Source organism: Salminus brasiliensis, chromosome 5, assembly GCF_030463535.1.
Source record: "Salminus brasiliensis chromosome 5, fSalBra1.hap2, whole genome shotgun sequence".
NCBI lineage: Eukaryota > Metazoa > Chordata > Actinopteri > Characiformes > Bryconidae > Salminus > Salminus brasiliensis.
In genome coordinates this window covers 563906-581250 of record NC_132882.1, presented here as the reverse complement: position 1 = coordinate 581250, position 17345 = coordinate 563906, and the positions used below count along the sequence as shown (strand labels likewise).

Here is a 17345-nt window from a genome sequence, read left to right as displayed (position 1 = left end):
GGAGAGATATACAGGTGTGCATGTGTGTGTGTGTGTGTGTGTGTGTGTGTGTGTGGGTCTACAATCTTTTGCTTCGCATTATTTTATTTTTAAAACAAAAAGTAAAGTTTTCTATCATGTCCTGCTCTGCACTCCCTTATACTTCTCATTCATGCTTTGTGTGTTTCTGAGTTTGTGTGTGTGTGTGTGTGTGTGTGTGTGTGTTACTAGGAAAACCTATTCTTTTCTTTTTGTTTGTTTTTCACTGAATTGTCTCTTGCAAGAAGTCAACACTTCTACAACCTCACATCAGCTCTCTCTCTCCACCCTCTCTTTCTCTTTCTCTCTCACACACACACACACACTATCTCTCTCTCACACACACACCCACTCTCAGTCTTACCCAAGACTTCTTCAGAAATGGACATGAAACACACTCTCCCCATCTTATCAGGTAAAACCAACCAGCCTCAATTCAGCTCTATCTCTCTCTCTCTCTCTCTCTCTCTCTCTCTCTCTCTCTTTCTCTCTCTCTCTCTCTCTCTCTCTCTCTCTCTCTGTCTCTCTCTCTCTCTCTCTGTTGATTGGCTTGTTTTCATGGGGTACCTCAGACCTATAGACAGGTGTTCACAGGTGTTCACAGGTGCTGAGTACAGACTAACCTTAGATTAAGATTAGGATTAGTTTAGACTGAAGTATGATGGTCAGGGTGGAAACATGGGGAGCTCAGAAAACTAGGGGTTCAGGTCCAGCTTAATAAAACTGTGAATCTCAACAATGAGAGTGTCTACCTGTAATTAACTCTATATAACATTAGAATAAACCCAAATAATCATAAAGTCAGTGGTCAGTGAGAGTGTCTACCTGTAATTAACTCCATATAACATTAGAATAAACCCAAATAATCATAAAGTCAGTGGTCAGTGAGAGTGTTTACCTGTAATTAACTCTATATAACATTAGAATAAACCCAAATAAACAGAAAGTCGGCGGTCAGTGAGAGTGTCTACCTGTAATTAACTCTATATAACATTAGAATAAACCCTAATAAACATAAAGTCAGTGGTCAGTGAGAGTGTCTACCTGTAATTAACTCCATATAACATTAGAATAAACCCAAATAAACAGAAAGTTGGCGGTCAGTGAGAGTGTCTACCTGTAATTAACTCTATATAACATTAGAATAAACCCAAATAAACAAAGTCAGTGGTCAGTGAGGGTATCTACCTGTAATTAACTCTATATAACATTATGTGAATATTTTAGGATAAATGTGAATATTTAGCTGTTAGTTATTAGTATTAATTGTAATGGTATTAATGCTGGAACTGAGGTGTAAAAGCATTTGTGTTGAAACAGTGCTGACGTTCCTCTTTTACTTGAAGATCTGACTTGATCCAAGTCCAAGAACTCAGTCTGTGTTAAACTGAAAGAGGAATCTGATGGTTTAGAGTTTTGTGGAGTAACTCACTTCTGTATTTCTGGGACTACATACTAAATATGAATAATCATATACATACATACATCATAATACAAAAGAATTACATTATTTGAGCACAACTTACACAATTTTACATTTCATAATCTACTGTTGTACTATAGATGTACTATGCTGTATAATATTTTCCTGATCAGCAGACCAAAGGAAATTCTTCAGGATTACTGAATAAATATAAACTTTTTTTCAGTTTCATTAAACGGGTCATAACAACTCATGCATACGGCATCTAACACACTGTCCAGAGGCTTGTAGATGCAGGAGTTGGTCATGTTGGAAAAAAGCCATTACACTGTAATTTTACTGAAAACAAACAAGGTTTAGCAAAATCGTCCAGTTCTGCTCTTTTCTCCAGAACGTGAATCTGCAGCTGTTCTTTATTTTCTATCAGAGTTTCATGATGAACAAACCAATAGAAACTCTAACATGACTCTGAATAAAATCTTTTACATGGTCTTTCATTGAAAGATCAGAAGGGTTTTTCCTTCTCCTCTAGAGCTGCTGTTTGGAGATACGAGGGTTTTGTGACAGCGGTGATATATATTTATATAATTCTGTGCAAAGGTGTGTTCACCTCTGAGTGTAAATGAATGGATTAAATCCTCTGCAGTAAAGAAACTACTGCTGACCTCATACACCGATCAGCCATAACATTAGTACCACTGCATCTGAAGTGAAGAACGCTGCTGATCTGGGTCCAGTGGCTCCTGTCTGTCGAGGGCTGGATCTACATATCAGTCAGTGAGTGAACAGTCAGGTCTTGAAGATGATGAAGGTGATGAAGCAGGAAAAATGGACAAGCGTAAGAATCTGAGACACTTTGACCAGAACCAGACTGTAATGTTCTAGATAATGACTGGGTCAGAACATCTTCAGAACAGCAGGCAGGTCTTGGTTCCCGGTATGCAGTGGTCAGCACCTACCAGAGGTGCTCCAAGGAAAGACAACCAGTGAACCGGCAACAGGGTCAGGGGCGCCCCAGGTTCAATGATGGTCATAGAGGCCCTGTCCACCTCACAACTTTCAGGACTTAAAGGATCTGCTGCTAACGTTAGTCTCTGTGTCAGAGACCACAGCAGGACACCTTCAGAGGTTTTGTGGAGTTCATGCCTCGACAGGTCAGAGTGTACTCAGTTTTAGGCAGGTGGTACTAATGTTATGGCTGATTGTTGTATATTAGGACATTTCAGTAAAATCAAATCTTGCAAATTTGTTTTATTATTTTAAAACTGTGTTGCTTTATTACTGCATGGACTACGTGCAGCTGAATGTGTGTGTGTGTTATGAATGCTAATGGATGTTTGGTTTGTGTTTTCAGTGTTTCTGGTTTTTGCATTTGGACAAGGGAAACCAAAAGGTAAATCTCCACACACACACACACACACACACACACACAGCTGTATAACAGTGTACTGAAAGCTGTGTGAGTGTTTGACAGGGAATGGGTGGCTCCAGCGTTCAGGCTGACGGTCTGCTGAGTTCTGCTTTACAGCTCCCTTTCTTTGGATAAAGCTGTTTAACTTCCTCCAGTAACACACATACACACACTTCAGCTCTGATTACACAACAACACAACACTCCTTGCCAACTCGTCGTAGTTTGTCTCAGCTTTTCCTGAACAGACTCAGATCAGGATGTAAAAATAAGCCAGCGTTAATCCTGAGCTGCTCGAATACGACTGATTTCACTAACGACCTCAGTTCATCTACTGTCTTGGTGTGAGGAGGGGTGATTACCATGCCCCTGCTAACACCCTCGCAGTTCACTAGTCTACTCTGATTAGCACACCATCCTAACTTCAGATATATCATAGACAGCGTTCTGGCAGCCGTCCTCGAGAACTGCTACGTCATAGGCTGTGGTCTCCTACTGCTGACCAGAAAATACACTATATGGAAAAAATCTTCTAATGAATGCATTTAGCTACTTTAAGCTTGCTGACACAGATGTGCAAATGCACACACACAGCTTATCTAGTCCCTGTAAAAAAGTACTGCCAATACAATAGATTGCTAGAGGGATATAAAGACCCCCAGCATTGAGGAGCTGTGGAGCAGTGGAAGAACTGTGTTCTTCTGGAATGATGGTGGAGGAGCTCCATCCAGTACTTTTGGGAAGAGTTGGGGAGTTGGGGATGATGAGGTGGGGTGCTAATCATCATCCAACATCCTGACTTCACTAATGTTCTTGTTGAAGAATGCAATCAAATCCCCACAGCAATGTTCCTTCAGAATCTAGTAGAAAGTCTTCTATTCAAACTTCCACAAGAGAAGCCTAGACTGAAGATGTGCAAATGCTCACACAGCTTGTCTAGTCCCAGTGGAGAAGTCCTTTAGATTAGAGTCCAATAATTTTCTGATGTCACACAGCTGTTACTGCAGGACATTCAACAGAGGCTCACTGTAGTGTGCATCTTCTCCTGAATGCTCCTTTTCATGGTCAAAGATCTCATGACTCTGGATGCCTACACAACACAACACACACACACTTTTATCTTTCTTATTTAGGGTTAGTGAAGCTGCTGTGGAGAGTACACCCACCCATGAAATCATGTAGAGCAGAGCTGACTAGCTTCCAGAAACACACAGAGACAGTAACTTCCACTACTCCACCAGCACAGGGCAGCAGTCATCTGATCAGAAATCTGAGAACCTCTCAGAGAGCCATGGATCAATTAACACTTAATGTAGTCAATTCATTAAACTGTGTACAGCGTAAACACTGTGCAGCATGAGTAAATTAAGGACACTTATTTTAAAGAGACTGAATAAATAAATTCTAACACCCTGTTATTCCTACATCACTGAGATCATCTTCCCCTCTCACTTCAGAGAATTGAAACATCTAAGCACTTTTGCGTCTGAAATCCAGTGTGTAATCATTAATGAGGCAAATTATTTGTCCAGTAAATTACTGGAGCAGTTTGCTCATGAGGAGTGGGCCGAAATACCTGCTGAGAGGTGCAGAGGTCTGATTGACAGTTACAGGAATCGTTTGATTGCAGTGATTTCCTCAAAAGGTTGTGCAACAAACTATAAAGTTAAGGGTGCCATCATTTCTGTCCAGGCCTGTTTCATGAGTTTATTTTTTAAATAATTCTGTTGAAGCATGGTTGAAAACAAAGCATTCTGAAAAAAAGAAAAGTTGTTAAATTTATGTTTTACTTATTGTTGTGCTCCCTGATGTCGACCTGAGGAGGATGGGTTCCTCGCAAGGTTTCTTCCTTTCAGTCTGAGGGAGTTTTTTCTCGCCACTAAATTGTTTAAAAAAGGCTTGGACCCAGATCTCTGTGAAGCTGCTTTGTGACAACGTTTGTTGTGAAAAGTGCTAAATAAATACATTTAAATTAAACTCAATTGAATAAATAATTAGTGCAGGAAACAGACCTTCTCCACTTTCATTTGACTAAAAACCACATTACAAACCAAAGACACTTTCTGTAAAACTACACACAACCAGCAGAGACAGACACACTAACACATCTCCCTCTTTCTTCCCAGTTTCCTTGTTTCCAGGGTTCCCTTCCCACCATCTGTATGTGTCTGATGAGGTGACTCTGAGGTGTAAGGATGGTGGTAATGTATTGGCGAGTGGTGTAACATGGTTCTTTAAAAACAATCCCTTACCTACCAGCAATGCCACACTGAAGTTTCCAGCAGTGACAGTGGACGACTCAGGAACGTACCAGTGTGAACATGGAGGTCAGAAGAGTGAGGCTGTTGAGATCAAAGTGCTGGGTAGGACATCACAATGCTAAAAAATAAAGAATAATCCTTCAGTAAAGTACAGAGTCTGGCTAAAACCTTCTCTCTGCATCTCTTTCTCCACCCCACCAGATATGTTGCCCCAGGCATCACTGTCTGTGTTAAACAATGCAGACACTGTTATCGGTAAAGGAGGAGCAGTTCTTCTAAAGCTCTACATGGAGGAAGGGCTAAACGACTGGTGGTGCCGTTATACAGAAGGTGATCAAGAAATGTGGCAGCCAATAAAACGCGACCCAACACAGTCTAACAGCAGTCTGATCATACATGCTGATGTTGGAGAGGGAGACGGCAGGACCTATTGGTGCATGGACGCCAAGAAGGGTCTGACGCGTGAGGAGCGCTCACGTAGTAACGCCATCAAGCTCACAGCTACAGGTAACATCTCTCATGATGACTAGGGTTAACTCCAGGCTTTCTTTACAGCACTGCACACCATCATTCTACACACCTGCAGCTGGAAACAGAGGGGCGTGATGAATACCCAGAGAGTAGAGAAGCATGCGGTGATGACTAGGACTGGGATTGGGAAACACTGCTTTCACATTCCACGTTACTTTTCTTTCTATAAGCATCAGCAGGTTTTCCATTCACCATGTTTCAGCAAATTTTGAAAAAATCGACATCATCTGAATATAGTAAAAATATACATTTACGCTAGGACAAGGTGGAAAAAGGTGTGAAAGTATGATGGCTGTAAGTCATGTGATTCTCTTATCAGATGGCATGTGTGTTCGGTGACTGGCCCTACAGATGGTCCGATCATCACACACAGCTTTTCAACAGGTTACTTTCCACGTTCAGAAAGGCCAAATCCAAAGCTGGTCTAAAAAAAAAAATGGCTGTGCTCTGCTCTCCCAGAACTGTCTGGTGCATTTGCACTCCCAGATGTACGATGAATGTCATCAGGGTGTCCATGAGATTTCAGCCCTCATTAGCTGAGCCACTGCTCGTCCTGCCTGCCCGACTCTGAACAGCTATAAATGTGATATGCTGAAAGCAAAGACAGAGTTAATTATCTCTGTTCTGTTTGTGCGAATGCCGCTCCTAATTACAGTCACCTATGTCATTCAAAGGTTTGTTTTGCATAACTGTAGTGAATGGAAACAAATCTTACTTTACATTTTTGCAAAACATTTAAATGGAAATTAAACAGGTGTTAGAAGTTCATTGTAACACTGATGTTATGGTGTGGTGTGGGGTTTGGACTCAAGTGCAGTTTATTTATTTATTTTTAAATTTGTTTCTGCTTTATATAACAAAAATAGGTGGCAGTATAAAAACTTTCTAAAAGTAATACAGACAAAAGGGCTAGAAAACACTAACATATGAAACACCAGGAGAGGTGTCTTTCCAATAAAGGACAATCCACACTGCCCTCACCACACACTCTTCCTTTTTAAACTCTTGCTTTTCTTCACTGTTTGCAGCATAAACACTTTTCTTTTTCATTGTTTGCAACTTAGAACCACTGTTATTGTTCACCCCTCTACAAAGGTATGATGGTGAATTGTTTGGCTGGGTGTGTATATATAATGTGCCACACAGATGGGTCTGGTCAGCGTTAGTTACCGCTGGGGATTCTGGGGCTTGGAGTTTTTTGCTCCAGCTCCACCAGCTGTCTTACTGTGCTGGCCAGGCCCCCTGCTGGTGGCCGATGGTACACACTGCCTGCGTACAATCCCTCAGGTTTATACAGTTTGTACAGAGCATGAGTCTGTACATTTAGGGCTATGAGTGGCATAAGAGTGATTAGGTGAGCAGAGAGGCTCAGCAGTGATCATTTGTCCAAATGACTACACATAGTCTAGTACTTACAGGTAAATAATTATCTGACTTGTATTATTTACACTGTCTGCAATGGAGGACTTCTGGGCAAAGGTCTGCCACCGCTTCCCAAGATACACCACTACCTCCAGTGTAACTAGGCTTGTCTTGTACTTTGATGACTATTATTAGAGATCTCTGTAAAAAGATATATGTAGTATTATTTGATACACAAAGACAACAGTGAAACACATAGATCCCAGTAAAGGACCAAGTTTTGGTTTTTAAAAAAAGGGGACACTGGGGACACACAGATGTCCGGCGTGGTTGGGATGTTGTGATGACTTCAAGTAGACCTAAGTATTATTGACATGCCAAGTAACCACGGTAGTGTGTGTGTGTGTGTGTGTATGTGTGTGTGTTTGTGTGTGTGTGTATGTGTGTGTGTGTGTGTGTGTGTGTGTATGTGAAGGTAATAGGGATTTAAATATGTCTAAATGTATGCAGCTATACTAATCAACATTAATACATAAACGTCTACCAAACATTTACCAAAACTAATAAATAGCCTTAACAAAATCCTGGACATTTTACACAGCTTAGAAATCCTGACCACACACATTTTTGTACATTGACGTGTGGCTACTGGTGGCTACTGGGGGTTTATAGTGGATGGTTTAGTGTAGTATAGTGTAGTGGGTAACAACACTGCCCTCCCTGTGGCAGACCAGGGTACAACATCATTGTAATGGGTACAGTCTTATCACTGTTGAGGCATACACCCAGTATGCCCACATACAGCCACTATAGGGCAGTTTAGAGTACTTTCTACAAAAATAAAAAAAATGAAAGCATCTGTGGTGTAAACGGCAGTGGTCTGTGAGGCCATCTATCCCTAATGTCCATATGGCTGTGGTCATGTTTCACTTGAATCAGCTTTTCTGCCCCCATACTTCTCCACAGTGAGAATCATTGGCTAAGAATCCAACTTCTGCATTCTCCCACCTGTGCAACACAGGATAAGAGTCCAAATGATTGTAATGGATACAGTCCTGATTCATCACAGTTAGTCCTGTCCATGTCCTATCCTAACTCTTAATGTTTACTAAAAACCACTTCCTCCCTCTTGTTCTCTCTTCCACCCCCTTTTCTATCTCTCCCACTTTTGTCTCTCTGTCTCTTTCTCTTAGGAAAAATGGTGAGGCTGCAGATGTCAGAAAAGCCAGCGTGGTCGGGTGATGATGTCACTGTGAGCTGTGATGTGTGGGGGGGTCCAAAAGTGGACCAGGCTGTGTTCTATAAGGATGGACGAGAAATCACAGGGATACAGAAAGTCTCTCAGAACAAATTTACCATCCAGAACATCACCAAGTCCAGCGAAGGCGTGTACCACTGTGATGCCACCTACAGGTTCATTCACATCAGTAAAGATGCAGCGACGCATAGCAACTTGCCCTCTGATCAACAGGTCCTCACAGTCATAGGTAACCCAAATCAAACAACACAATAACAAACACTGCAAACCATCATTTCTTAGTGAATAAAATCATCTGAAATCCTATTGGTTGGAGTAGTGTAGACGGTTTAGTGGGTAACAACACCCCCTTCGCCCAGAGGCTAGGGTTCAATTGTCTGACCGGACAATCCCACCACTCTACACCAATAAGAGTTCTTGGGTACGACTCCTAAGTCTACATTCTCCTTTTATAATATTCTTACATCAATCCCAAAATAAGAAATATCAGCTGTTTAGACTTTGGAATTATTTTGCAGTGTAAACAACATGTAATCAACAGTCACACAACAACATAATACAGCAGTACAGTTACACAAATCACAAAAATACCACAATACCAAAGTAGCTTTATACATAAACCACAGAAATATGAGCAGAAAACATTCATAATCCTGTGGTGTGATGATAGATAACGGAGAGGTAGAAACTTATCATACTTGGACATTTGCTGCTCCTCCCAGCCATGACCCATATGTTCATAACTCTTCATTAATACCTTCATAACACAGTGGTGTCACATTTACACAACACTGATGAGGTTTTAATGAAACACTTCTTTCACTCTGATATCATTCAGATTGGATTGTGTACAGTATATTTTAGGGTTTCTGTGTTTCTTTCCCATGACTGTGTATCTGACTGATGTGTAATTGTGTGTTAGCTGGTCCTCCTAAGCCCCGCCTGGACTGTACACAGATGAAATGTGGGGGTCCGTGGAGCAGCAAGCCTGATTCCTACCTCTGGCTTTACACTCCAGAAGGAGCAACAGATCCAGAAAAACTGCAGGAGTCTAAAGATCAAATCCTCTCTGGGAAAACTGGGACGTACACTTGCAGTGCTAAATGGACGAGCTCTGGTTTCTCCCGCAAGAGCAATGAATGTCGGTTTGCAGGTAAACTCATATACCTTCTTCATATCCCAGTACTGGTGTCCAGTCTACAGTTTTAATCCCCAGCACAGGTTAAGGAACCCAGTGTACTGTTCAATACTGGTGTTATTAAGAACGTATTTCAGCTCCTCATCTTTCCAAAACAGAACCCCAACCTGCCCATCTAGACTGAATTAGTTTTGGTTTAGGATAAGAAAGTCCTAAGTCAAGAGAGACAATTGCCCAGTCAAGACAGTCTAGTCCTTGGTTAAGACAGTCTAGTCCTCTCTTAAGACAGTCTAGTCCTCAGTTAAGACAGTCTACTCCTCAGTTAAATCAATCTAGTCCTTGGTTAAGACAGTCTAGTCCTCAATTAGGACTTTCTAGTCTGGAGTTAAATCAATCTAGTCCTTGGTTAAGACAGTCTAGTCCTCAGTTAAGACAGTCTAGTCCTCAGTTAGGACATTCTAGTCTGGAGTTACATCAGCCTAATCCTCAGTTAGGACATACTAGTCCTCAGTTAAGACAGTCTAGTCCTCGGTTAAGACAGTCTACTCCTCAGTTAGGACATACTAGTCCTCAGTTAAGACAGTCTAGTCCTCGGTTAAGACAGTCTACTCCTCAGTTAGGACATTCCAGTCCTCAGTTAAGACAGTCTAGTCCTTGGTTAAGACAGTCTACTCCTCAGTTAGGACATTCTAGTCCTCAGATAAGACAGTCTAGTCCTCACTTAAGACAGTCTAGTCCTCGGTTAGGGCAGTCTACTCCTCAGTTAGAACAGTCTTGTCCTCAATTAAGACAATCTAGTCCTTGTTAAGACAGTCTACTCCTCAGTTAGGGCAGTCTTGTCCTCAATTAAGACAGTCTAGTCCTTGGTTTAGACAGTCTACTCCTCAGTTAGGACAGTCTAGTCCTCAGTTAAGACAATCTAGTCTTCAGTTAGGACATTCTAGTCCTCAGTTAAAACAGTCTAGTCCTTGGTTAAGTTAGTCTAGTCCATAGTTAAGACAGTCTAGGCAAATTACACAGTGTTACAGTGTGTATGTTTGATCTGCTTAGTTTTGGTTTCACACGGAGGTTTCACAAGCACACTTGATAGGCCTACATCCTGTCTACATCACCTATGTGGGCGGCATCTCCCAGTACTCAACATTTTTGTACAGTGGTGTGTGTCTGATGTCATGTTGTCAGTTCGGTGGATTGCCTTTCCCAGGAAAATTGCTGATTTAGTTCCACACCATCACTACCAGCAGTACCAGCTTCAAACAGAGAACTCCAGACTTGTTCTCCTGTCACTCATGTTTACGTCTCCTGCTGCTTTTCTTTTTCTATTGTTTAATGGGTGATGATGCCTCAACTTCCTGTAATTGGTCTGAAAGTCAGAACCGTCCCAAAAGTGTCTTCAAACTGTAAACCAACTCAACCATGGTTCAATATTGACCAGACTGAGATCATCTTATTTGATTATATGGTTATTTGGTCTAGACTGTGGTCTGAGGCACCTTTCACACCTGCTATTTTGGTTTGGACCAAACTGAAAAAGGGTCCAAACCAAACAAGGTAGGTTGAAAGGACCCTTAGGCTTCATTTGGGTCTGGAAACTGCATAAACCATTTGTGACAATATCTGTCTCTACCCTCATTTTCTATGTCTCTCTCCAGAACAGAAAGGGACCAGCCCCTTGGTTGTGGTGGTGGTGGTGCTGTTTTTGTTGGGGCTGCTCCTGCTGCTGTTGGCACTGTGTATCTGTAAAAGACGCACTGTAAGGAAGAAGAACATAGAAGTGGGTGCTGACGGTGGATACGAGGAGGTCGGGAAGAAAGATCCCGGGAAGGAGGGCGAGTATGAGCTCCTGAAAATCAGCCAGGAGGAGAAAGACAAGGGGCAGTACGACACCATAAAAGGTCAGGGTAAGGGTAAGGGTGAGGGTGAGGGTGAATATGAAGCTCTAAAGGCAGGTGAGGCTGAGGGTACAGTTTACCACACTCTAAAAGAAAAAGATCAAGGAAAAGGGGAGTATGAGGCCCTAAAAACTGCTCAGGCCGAGGTTTACCACACTCTGAAAGGTCCAGGCGAGGCTGAGGGAAAAGGGGAGTATGAGGCCCTAAAAACTGCTCAGGCCGAGGTTTACCACACTCTGAAAGGTCCAGGCGAGGCTGAGGCTGAGGGAAAAGGGGAGTATGAGACTCTGAAAACTGCTCAGACTGAGGTTTACCACACCCTGGGGCAAGGACAAGGGGCAGGAGTAGTGGAGGGGCAAGAGGCAAAAGAGGAGAGCCCATATGAAGAGCTGAAAAAAGAGAAAGACTCAAAGTGAGACCATTTGTTAAAATTTGTTACCAACAGTAATCCACATGGTTCACAAACACAACTTATCAATCTTAAAGCTGTGGTCACACTAGACCTCTGTTGACTAATTCCATTAATTTCATTGGGATTTGCAGTGAATAACAATTGGCAACCTCCAGAGTAAATAAAGTTTACGTACCAAACTTTGCATCAAGTTCAAATTTTGTGCACAAATAATAGCACCCTTGCTCTGACTACCCTGACTTCTGAAGGAGTGCTCCAACTCTGAAGACATACAACTGGAGAATTGCTAATGTTAACCGTCTCTAACCACAACCATTTCTCCCCTACTGTCTCTAAATAAACTGATATATATACAGCTCCACCCCACAGTATCAGTTTCTCTGGTTTTACTAGTTATACTACAGTGTGTTTTAGGGAAATGAACATTTGTATTTCATAAACCATGGACAACAAAGAGAAAGAGAGAAAGAGAGAGAGAGAGAGACAGAGACAGAGAGAAAGAGAGAGAGCGAGAGACAGAGACAGAGAGAAAGAGACAGAGAGAGAGAGAGTGAGAGAGAGACAGAGAGAAAGAGAGAGAGAGAGAGAGAGTGAGAGAGAGAGCACACACCCAGCCAGGCGACTGCATTATGATCTTTATGTCAGCTTATGGTTTATGGTAAGGAAGTTAGTCAGCATGCTAATCTCTCCTGTCTGTAAATTAACACACAAATTGCCCACTGCCCCGTCCACCGCAGTAACACATACAGTGACAGTGTAATTATCTGGCCCACTTTCGTGTTTTATTGTTTGTGGTAATTGCATGAGCTGTCATCTGGTACTGTTCAATGGGGTGTTTATAATGATCTGGCATAGTCTTGTTCACTTTTGTGTTTACGGTAGTTGCATTAGCTCACCTGCTAATGATAAATTATCTCCAAGCTAATTTCTACTGTTTATGGTAAGTTATTTAATGCTAGCATGCTAAAAGCACCAAAACATAGGACTGGTTACCAACAGGACATGGACTGCAGATGTTTAGTGCGAACACAGCTTAAGACAAACAGATTCAGCTCTTATTTTTATTTGAGTCAATATATTCCAATATGTGGTCTCCAATTGATTTGATGAGTATTTAAAATAGAAACCATGTGGTTCATTAATGGATAAAGGAATTTAATATGTTTATTAGATTATTTTTACAACCATATGAGGTCAGCTGTCTTCAGAATGTCCCCACCTGTCTTTCAAGTCCAGTCTGAAGGCTCCCAGTCAGATGTTGAGCCTTCTGTGAAACCCTGTGACTAATGATGAACACAAAAATGAAAACAGGTAATAATAATGACAACCCCAACCTCAACCTGACCATTTCAAATTTAGGAAACTGGGATAGGCAGGGAGTTGGGAGAAAAGAGAGGGCATCTACTCATACAGAGTAGACAATAAAGGACTTCCAAGAAGAAATTGGGAAAAGATCCTTCTATAAATAATCTATAAAGATATCTATAATTAGATAACTATCTATAACGATCTATAATCTATAAAAATGTGCTCCAAATTGCATTCGAATACAATTTACCTTCAATATTTTTATTAAAAAAAATAATACTGTGGTTTTCAAGTCCTGTTTACCACCCTGTTATTTTACCTCAGAATAAAACAAGCGGATTTTCTTTTCACAGAGGACTCGTAAATATATACTCTGCTCTGATTGGAAGTATGTCATTAAATAAAAATGACTAACTAAAATAAGTAAAAGAACATTTGGAGCACAAAGTAAAAATCTGTATGAATTTTAACTGATTTTTATCTCTCAGATCTGGGAGAGTTGGTGTGTTCCGTATTTGATGTTTTTATAAGGAGTGATGTGTGCTGTCCAGCGGTCATCATGAATGTGTTCCCTTATACTCTCACATTAGCCTGTTCCACTGCACTCATCATAATAAAGGTTCCTGAATGGCTGTGGACACTGATCTAGAAAAATAACTTTTACATTATGGAAGGGTTCTTTAAAGGTTCTTCATACTCTCATACTATTTACAATAACGCATGTCCAACAAAACATTCATTTTCTAGGAAACAAAAGTGGTTCTTCTGTTGGCATGGTGTCAAGAACCATATCTGGAACCTTTATATTCAAGAGTGCACAGCTGTTGTTTACTGCCATTCACATTATTGTCCATTAGCTCTGCAGCAGTCAGAAAATACCTTCATTCTGTCATTCAGATGATGCTTGCACTATTATCAGCATTATGTCTGTAATGCTTCTTAATGGCATTTTATTACCTTGTATTTTGCACTTTGTACATTTCTTTGTATTTTTATTTGGTACTTTGGTACTTTAAATGTGAGAAAGATGTTTATTTTCTTGAAAACTGTAGAGGGTAACAAGCTGTTTTTACATGAAAATGTGTAAATATACTATTTGGGTGTAAAAGTGATTTATTTTAACACAAACTGCAAACTTAATTAATCTACTACTTTTGCATATTTAACAGTTACAGTCCATGTTGTTCTTTACTTTTTAAAAAGTTTGAGGTGGAATTTTTAACACAGAAATAAAAATGAAGAATATTGTAACCCCAGAGTGCTGTTTGCACCATTTACACAAATACAAACATTCAGGCTGATCAACAAGACAGACATAAAAAAGCACAGTATTCATTTTCCATGGGGAGGTGGGGTAAAGCAATTATTGGCTGAGATTCTCAATGATTTTAGTATACAAAATTGTTGGTACCCCTCGGTTAATGAAAGAAAAACCCACAATGGTCACAGAAATAACTTGAATCTGACAAAAGTAACAATAAATAAAAAATCTATGAAAATTAACCAATGAAAGTCAGACATTGCTCTTCAACCATGCTTCAACAGAATTAAAAAATAATAATAATAAACTCATAAAACAGGCCTGGACAGAAATTATGGCACCCTTAAATTAATATTTTGTTGCACAACCTTTTGACACAATCACTGCAATCAAATTATTCCTGTAACCGTCAATGAGACTTCTGCACCTCTCAGCAGGTATTTTGGCCCACTCCTCATGAGCAAACTGCTCCAGTTGTCTCAGGTTTGAAGGGAGCTTTTTCCAGACGGCATGTTTCAGCTCCTTCCAAAGATGCTCAATAGGATTTAGGTCAGGGCCACTTCAGAATAGTCCAGTGTTTTCCTCTTAGCCATTCTTGGGTGTTTTTAGCTGTGTTTTGGGTCATTATCCTGTTGCAAGACCCATGACCTGAAACTGAGACCAAGCTTTCTGACATTGGGCAGCACATTTCTCTCTAGAATCCCTTGATAGTCTTGAGATTTCATTGTACCCTGCACAGATTCAAGACACCCTGTGCCAGATGCAGCAAAGCAGCCCCAGAACATAACAGAGCCTCCTCCATGTTTCACAGTCGGGACAGTGTTTTTTTCTTGATATGCTTAATTTTTCCATCTGTGAACATAAAGCTGATGTGCCTTGGCAAAAAGTTCCATTTTGTCTCATCTGTCCATAGGACATTCTCCCAGAAGCTTTGGGGCTTGTCAACATGTAGTTTGGCAAATTACATTCTGGCTTTTTTATGATTTGTTTTCTACAATGGTGTCCTCCTTGGTCGTCTCCCATGAAGTCCACTTTGGCTCAAACAACGATGGATGGTGCGATCTGACACTGATGTTCCTTGAGCTTGAAGTTCATCTTTAATCTCTTTAGAGGTTTTTCTGGGCTCTTTTGTTACCATTCATATTATCTGTCTCTTTGATTTGTCATCGGTTTTCCTCCTGTGGCCACATCCAAAGAGGTTGGTTACAGTCCCATGGATCTTAAATTTCTGAATAATATGTGCAACTGTAGTCACGGGAACATCAAGCTGCTTGGAGATGGTCTTATAACCTTTACCTTTAACATGCTTGTCTATAATTTTCTTTCTAATCTCCTGAGACAACTCCTTCCTTTGCTTCCTCTGGACCATGTTGAGTGTGGGACACACCATGTCACCAAACAGCACAGTGACTACCTGTAGCCCTATATATAGGCCCACTGACTGATTACAAGATTGTAGACACCTGTGATGCTAATTAGTGGACACACCTTGATTTAACATGTCCCTTTGGTCACATTATTTTATATAGTACTATCATTTCTGTCCAGGTCTGTTTAACGAGTTTACTTTTTAAAATAATTCTGTTGAAGCAATGGTTCAAAATCAATGTCTGACTTTCATTGATTAATTTTCATAGCATTTTTATTTATTATTACTTTTGTCAGATTCAAGTTTCTGTAACCATTGTGGGTTTTTCTTTCATTCACCGAGGGGTACCAACAATTTTGTCCACGTGTGTAGAAGCTAATTAGATTATCATCACATTTTTTGGAGGTAACAGCAGTCAAGTCGAGTAGCCACTCCCATTTCAGTCATTTATGTCCAGATTTCCTATCCCATGCAAATTGATCATAAGTTTTACAGATCTCCATTTCTACTACTCTACCTCCCTATGTAAAAACAATTCTGCCCAAATAGGGCTTAATAAATAAGAAACAAGTCAACAGGTGTGATGTATTTGCAGTGAGTCATTGTTTCTATTAATGGACTGTGTGGGACGCTGTTGCCTCTCAGAATTATGACTCCCTGCGGGCAATAATAAACAGTTCTAGAAGTAGTGTGGCCACCGTCTCCGTCTCTCTTTTCTGTGCTACTTGCTTTTTAACTTACAGTCATTTTGTAAATACAGGGACACTGTTTGTTAATATTAAGCTAAAAACATTATAAAATTGGTGAAGAGTGCGGATGGATGCAAACAGAGCAGCGGGTGCTGGTATTGACCGAGCAGTGTGGCCGAGAAGTTACTCCACACAAGACAAGACTAAGCCCACAGAGTACAATGGCACATATTATCAAACAGATTGAGGTGCTTGACGAAGCAAGAGAGCAGTAGTCTACCTATGTGGAGAGGTTTGAGCATTTTGTTAAGCTAATGGCATTACTGAGGACAAATGAGTGGCAGTGTTTTTTAGTGTAATGGGAGTTACTATATGTGGCTTACTCTGTAGCCTTATCGCTCCAGAAAAACAGGAAGAGAAAATGTGCAAAAAATTGTGGATGTGTTGCTGGCTCATTTTCCCCCAAAGCCCATAGTGATTGCAGAGTGTTCCCGCTTTATAAACGCAACCAACATGAAGGGGAAAGCATTGCACAGCATGTGGCTGTTTTAAAGAAGCTGGCCAAGCACTGTGAATTTGGAGTTTATTTAGAAGATGCGCTAGATGATTGTTGGTATGTGGTAAGCTATGAAGCCACTCAGAGAAAGCTCCTCACAGAAGCTACAATTACATACAAAAGAGCTCTGGACATAGCCATGCCCATGAAACAGTAGCGAGAGAATCTCAGCACCTCAGTAATTCATTGAAAGTCAATGCAATGTCCATCTCCACCTTCAAATGTTCCAGATGTGGCGAGACAAATCACAAGGAAAGTGAATTAAAGGGAACCGCATTAACTCTATAACTTATAACTATAACATAAAAGGACCAATTTCTAGTATGTGCAGAAGCAAAAAAACAAAGCCTGACAGTAAATATCAGAGACACGCCTAAGAAAGGACACATACACAAGGTGGAAACTAACAACACTGCTCAACAACTCAACTACAGACACAGAACTGGCATTACATACA

At 40.7% G+C, this 17345-nt stretch overlaps 1 protein-coding gene across 1 annotated transcript; it reads left to right on the top strand.

The window, feature by feature from the left end:
• The first annotated feature begins 392 nt into the window (after window positions 1-392).
• On the top strand, window positions 393-16336 carry LOC140555869 (uncharacterized). The gene is made up of 7 exons (XM_072679199.1): window positions 393-433; window positions 2796-2834; window positions 4978-5214; window positions 5314-5619; window positions 8199-8492; window positions 9186-9416; window positions 11054-16336. Exons 1-7 carry the CDS (start codon window positions 400-402, stop codon window positions 11707-11709), a joined length of 1797 nt encoding a protein of 598 aa, XP_072535300.1. The 5' UTR covers window positions 393-399; the 3' UTR covers window positions 11710-16336.
• Window positions 16337-17345: the final 1009 nt, after the last annotated feature.